General features: G+C 41.9%; 1 protein-coding gene across 1 annotated transcript; it reads right to left on the bottom strand.

The window, feature by feature from the left end:
* Nucleotides 1-428: 428 nt before the first annotated feature.
* LOC147626808 (indole-3-acetic acid-amido synthetase GH3.5-like) lies at nt 429-4,887 on the bottom strand. Its single transcript, XM_086815354.1, has 4 exons — nt 4,333-4,887; nt 4,132-4,233; nt 2,980-3,809; nt 429-1,449 (listed from the first exon to the last, which is right to left on the bottom strand). The coding sequence occupies exons 1-4, from the start codon at nt 4,635-4,637 to the stop codon at nt 851-853; spliced, it is 1,836 nt and encodes a 611-aa protein (XP_086671480.1). The 5' UTR covers nt 4,638-4,887; the 3' UTR covers nt 429-850.
* Between the last annotated feature and the right edge of the window lie 581 nt (nt 4,888-5,468).

Here is a 5,468-nt window from a genome sequence, read left to right as displayed (position 1 = left end):
GACATCTTCAAGCTCTGTTGACTATGCATTCTTATTTACATATAGAAGGGACTGTGAGAGAGAGAGAGAGAGAGAGAAAATCATCTAAGTCTGGTGATCATGGTGAGCAATGATGAAAACTATATAGAACTCAATTTTGGCATTATGCACATTTTGCGTGTGTGTGTGTGAGAGAGAGAGAGAGAGAGAGAGCGAGCGCGCGCGCGCGCTCAGGGTTCACTATAGAAGGGGTGGTTATTTTCATGATTTCCAAAGTAAGGGCGTTTTTTGTTGAAGTTAGAAAACTTGAGAGTTTGGTTCAAAAGGAGGTTAGTTAATCACCTCCAAATTTACAAAAAGGGTGCATTTAAAGTTTCCAAATGTAGCTTTACATGCAATGAGTGGATGAATGAGTTTGTTCGTGTGTGTAAAAGAGAGAGAGTGCAATCTGGAAAAAAACTTATATTACATTTCTGGTCTAATCATTACAATCGTTTCTTGCTTGTAGGCAAGGACTCAATGGTAAATAGAATCTTAGATCTAATGGCAACGCAAGTGACAAAATGTGCAAAAACTTTGTTGCCTCATGGATCGATTAACCCCAAAAAAGAAAGGATGAGTAGGTCCTTTTAACCCTAATCACGTTGAGGAAGTATGTAATATCGAAATGACTAACTTATAAAGCGATGAGGTTAGAGATGATGATGACGGAGCGCTAATAAAGTGAGTAAGCAATGGAATTAAGGTTATGATCAGCTAGCGATAGTCCACTAATGAAATGCGTTTCAATCACATGATTAAGATAATGATCATGCAGCTCTAGTCCACTTATGAAGTGAATAAGCCATGTGATTAAGATGTTTGCTGACAATCATGCAGCTCGGGTCCACTCACGGCGTTGGGGTGCCCAGAAGGGGCAAGAGGAGCTAAAGGACCTTTGGGTAACCTTAGAGTTAAGAAGGTCCAAGGCCGGGGAAGTCTTAATACAACGGGGGGTTTTGTACTGGTTGATGGAGGAGCCATTACTGACGCAATAATCCATGAGTTTATCGAAGGTGCCAGGCTCGACGACTCTGATTTCGAGGGGGCCGATCGAACGGTCGCAGTTGCGGCACTGGCGGTAGACGGAATCAAGAGATTCTTCTAAACAGAGGCAACAGGCTTCGAGGAGGTGGAGTTGGATGGTGGGGGACGTGGCGGAGGATGACTGGAGCTCCCAGAAGATGACGTAGTGGCCGGGTATGGTGGTAGTGTCTGCGAAGCTGGTGTATTCTATGAGGCTTGCACCGTCCGCTTCAGATTTGAGCCTCTTGGCCGCATTCCTGACCGCCTGGTGTAAACACTCCTCATCCGTCTTGTCTGCGTCTATGCTCAACACCACATTCTTCCTACATATGAACTGAAACTGCGGTGCACCATTGTAATACCCTGTCACCCGCAGTACATCCCCCACCTTGTAGCGGTATAGCCCTGCCAAAACAACCACCACAAAGACGTTGCCACATCAATTTACCATAATATAAAAATAGATACATGATTGCATGTCTTCACCACACCAATTAGTAGCCACCACCATCCCACATATTTATATGTCTTTCACCTTTAGAATATTGGCATTAATATACATGTGTATTGCATCCAAGTCATTGCTCACTTTTGATTAACCATAAAAAATGATCCGACATCTTCCAAGTTCCTAATTGGCCTCAATCACACCAATATAATTCACCTACTTGAGCCTCTCTTTACTATACCTCAAAGTTTCATAATGCCATTGCGAACATCGTGAAGCCATTTGCCATTCATTGAGGGCAAAATGCCCGATCCAACGGTCATTATCAGATGAGGTTACACCAACATGCCCAATTTCGAAACGAAAGAAACCTTTTGTTTTGTTTTATGAGCCGGGGTTTACATGACACAAAATGTGTCCCGTAACTCGAAGGAGACCACTTTTGTCACTAGTTTCAATACTTAGGTTCCTGTTTTCAATTTGTGCCGGAGTTTCGATCAATGGTCACACCCACCCACCCACTCGCGAGAAATTATCATTTAGAAACACAACAAATCTAACAATGTGTTCGCTTCTCCTCATAAAGAGGGCCTTATAAAACAAAGCTAGTAGGTACCTACTTAGTCATGATGATGAGATGCACATTGCCAAACACCACATTCTTGACTGATTATGAAATAGCATAAACTATTCCCCATAAGCTTAGCATCTTGATAAAATATAAACAAACAAACCCAAAGAATCTAAAAGAGAAGGTGTGAGTGTCATCATAAGCTTGAGGTCAAGGTCCATGCATCTTGATAAAATATATTTAAACAAACATCAAGAAAGACATGAGTTCTCTAAATTTTAAGTGGCCAAGACCAGCTCCAAAACCAGACAATTATATAATGACTAATGTGATCAAGCTATATAAAGGAATATACCCAACAAAAGCATGCCTACAAGTAAATATTATGTGGTATAGGCAATCATCAATTTTTAGGTTAAAGTCATTGTCACACAATGGAAGGCTCCTAGCTGTCCATTGGAGATTGGTTAGTCCTGATATTACACTTTTTACTATACAGATTATGATGGGAAAGCTTAATCATAGGACAATCCATGGTAATGACATATGCTTGAAAACTTTAATAATGCGTGTGGTCAATTATTATGCACCCTGACTACATTACCTAGCTAGAAATCAGAATAGCTGGAATGCACCTTTCTGGACTTATACTTATCCTTAATCGGAGAAGTACCTAAAGTGATTAAACGTAATTACTTGCGTACTTTTGTATAGACATAGTTATCCTTAATCATGTACAAATATTTTGATATTAGGGGCGATGAATCATAATTATGCGTGCTAATTATTGTGTAGCGAGTGTGACTCTAGAAGGGTCTGTTTTCAAGCTACGAACTTGCTTTAATAAATGCTTTTGTTGCTGCATGCATTGTTCATGATGGTGATGATTCAAAAAGGGCGAGAAAAAGAAAGGTACCAGCATAAGTTGTCACAACGAGCTCGTATTCCGCGCCAACCTTCACGTCGGTGAGGTCCACTATATCCGCCTCTTCATCTACTGTTTGACAAGGTGGTTTAAAGTTAATCACACTATTAGTGCTGCTTGATCTCTCCACTGGAATAAACTCAAAATAACCCATATTGGGCAAGAGCGTGTAGGAGACTTCAGATGGCCTATTCAGAGGCTTCAAATTGAGCCCAAAATAGCACTCTGATGAGGCATACATTGTGCACACCAGAGGAAGCCCACCACTGTAATAATCTAAGGTTGGTATATACTGAGACATTGTCCCAGTAACCACCACTTCAATGTATCTCGCCTTTGGCCATAGCCTGCTAATTATCCCTTGCCATGACTGCTTAGAGCACTCATGTGTTATCTTGTCTGCGAGCTTTGGATCTGCAGACAAAACCTTCATTACAGCAGCCCTTGAAGGTGTATCACTGATCTTTTGGCTTAATTGCCCATATCTTATATCATTGCATAGCTCTTGCCAGTTTTCTTCTAGAAACTTGATGGCCCTTAAAAACCCAGATGCAAAAACTGCACCCATTCTCAACACGTCGGAGTATAAGATGAGCCCACACAGCATTTGGCAATACATGCTTTGGTAGGAGTCCGGACACAAAATTGTCTCAGTTGGGCTGGTGTACACATTGAAGGGGTCATAGATCATGTCCTTGAATTGGCTGCTCTTGTAGTAGCTGGTGAGAACAGGCCTTGCAAGAAGACCCCCAGGGGTCTTGGTCTCTGACTTGATGAAAAGAAAATACAGGCCTTTGCCTTTGTCTAGTCCTGGTAGGTACCTGCATAATTAGGCATGATTTGCAAACATTCAGTAATCTGTAACTAAAATCCTTTCAGAAGAATGAAGCAAAATTAGAGAATCTTTCAAAGGATGGGAAGACAGGATTTCTATGTAGAGAAGCTCTATCGTGGCCTTCAAAGGGACCTGTGCACATACTCCAGTGTTTGGCTTCTTAGATGACCATTGACTATCCAGAAAAAATGACAATAATAATTACAAACTCCTATTACAAGCAAAGAGCTCAGAAACTCAACTGAAAAATGCTAATAATAATAAATACAAACTCCTATTACAAGCTGCAAAGAGCTCATAAACTCAACTGATTCATGACTGGCATGAGAAGGCTATAGAGGAATTTCTTCCTCTCTAACTCCTCTGGTATTGTGGGCATCAGCTTTCTCTCTCCAGCAGAAGTACCTGAGCTGCAAAAACCAAAAGCCATTGTGGGTTAGGCACCTCTAATTGCAAATTAACCCACTTAGTGTTCATCAAAAGTTTTGCGTTGGGTCTCATGAAGCAACCTGGTTAAGAACTCTGTGATGGGCTCTGCAGAGAGAATCGGTGATTTGTCACCGTCTGCAATGCGCTTGACGTAAGGTTCCACATCTTCATAACTTACAATGGGAATCAACCTCTTGAATGAGGCCTTGTCTAGAGCTCTCCCATCCAAAGAAAACCTTGTTAGATACTCAGTCTTTGCATTCCTTTCTAAGATCCTTGACAACACTTGGTTCTGAACCTTCCTAGCATTTGTTGTCAAGTACTCAATTGTCTCAAGAGCATCCAAAGTCCCATTGTTCTCATGGTTGATCTTAAGGATGTCCATGCTTGTGATTGGGTGGGTTACAACAATGATCACTTGTTTAAATAAAGAAGCAAAATGTGGTTCTTTCTAAATAAGGGCTTAAGTAAGCATGGCAAGCTAAGCTAATAAGCTAGCTTAGCAATGCATTTGGTGAGGGTTAATCATGGGGGGAGGACTTCTACTAATTCTCTATTAATCTAGAGAGAGAGGGGGGGGAGAGAGAGGGAGAGAGAGCAGTTGCTATAAACTAGAAGAAGCTGAAGAAGACCTTGTGAGCATGGGGAATTCACTAGGATTTAAATTTAAAGGAGGAGCTTGATGGGTGAACAGTTGGGCCTAGCTAGGGTGGAGGGGCTTCTAGTAACTAGTAGAGTGGAGAGGATTGGAGATCTATAATATTAAAAAAAAAAACAAGTAGCAGTAATCGGGCGGAAATAGGCCTAGCTAGGGTGGGGCCTGGCCCAGGGTGAGAGAATATAATATTAGTTCTTCTCTCTGTGAGAATAATATTTGTAAAATGGGCTCGTTGAAACTTGACAGATGTTGCTGATGATCCGCTGAGTAGGAACAAAGCAAAGGGGGGCATTAGAAAGGTTATGGGGGCCAGCCGCACGTGGTCATGTCTCCGCACGAAGAGGGGTCACACGTAGGCCGCCCTTGCCACCGAGGACCTGCCACGTAATCGCACCAAAGTTTTCTCTCTAGAATTGGTCTTTGCACTTCTACATGGCCAGCGAGATCATGAAGGATTCTTCCACTTCAATCTTTGAAGGCAAAGCCTTAGTTAACAACCATCCCCCCACCACTTGTTTGAACATTCCTAGCCAAATCCCTACATTGCTAGCAAAAGTG

This window comes from Cibotium barometz, chromosome 21 (genome assembly GCF_041138505.1).
Source record: "Cibotium barometz isolate CiBa-2024 chromosome 21, ASM4113850v1, whole genome shotgun sequence".
Lineage (NCBI taxonomy): Eukaryota > Viridiplantae > Streptophyta > Polypodiopsida > Cyatheales > Cibotiaceae > Cibotium > Cibotium barometz.
The sequence above is the reverse complement of the archived record's forward strand: the minus strand, read 5'-3'. Positions and strand labels throughout refer to the sequence as shown.

What these genes read in the sequence shown, in the direction of transcription:
- LOC147626808 (XM_086815354.1), bottom strand. Translation starts at nt 4,637, where the DNA reads ATGGACATCCTTAAGATCAACCATGAGAACAATGGGACTTTGGATGCT. An exon ending in ATCACAGAGTTCTTAACCAG is followed by an intron (nt 4,234 to 4,332) that starts GTTGCTTCATGA and finishes TGGTTTTTGCAG; the next exon opens with CTCAGGTACTTCTGCTGGAG. An exon ending in CTCATGCCAGTCATGAATCA is followed by an intron (nt 3,810 to 4,131) that starts GTTGAGTTTATG and finishes CTAATTATGCAG; the next exon opens with GTACCTACCAGGACTAGACA.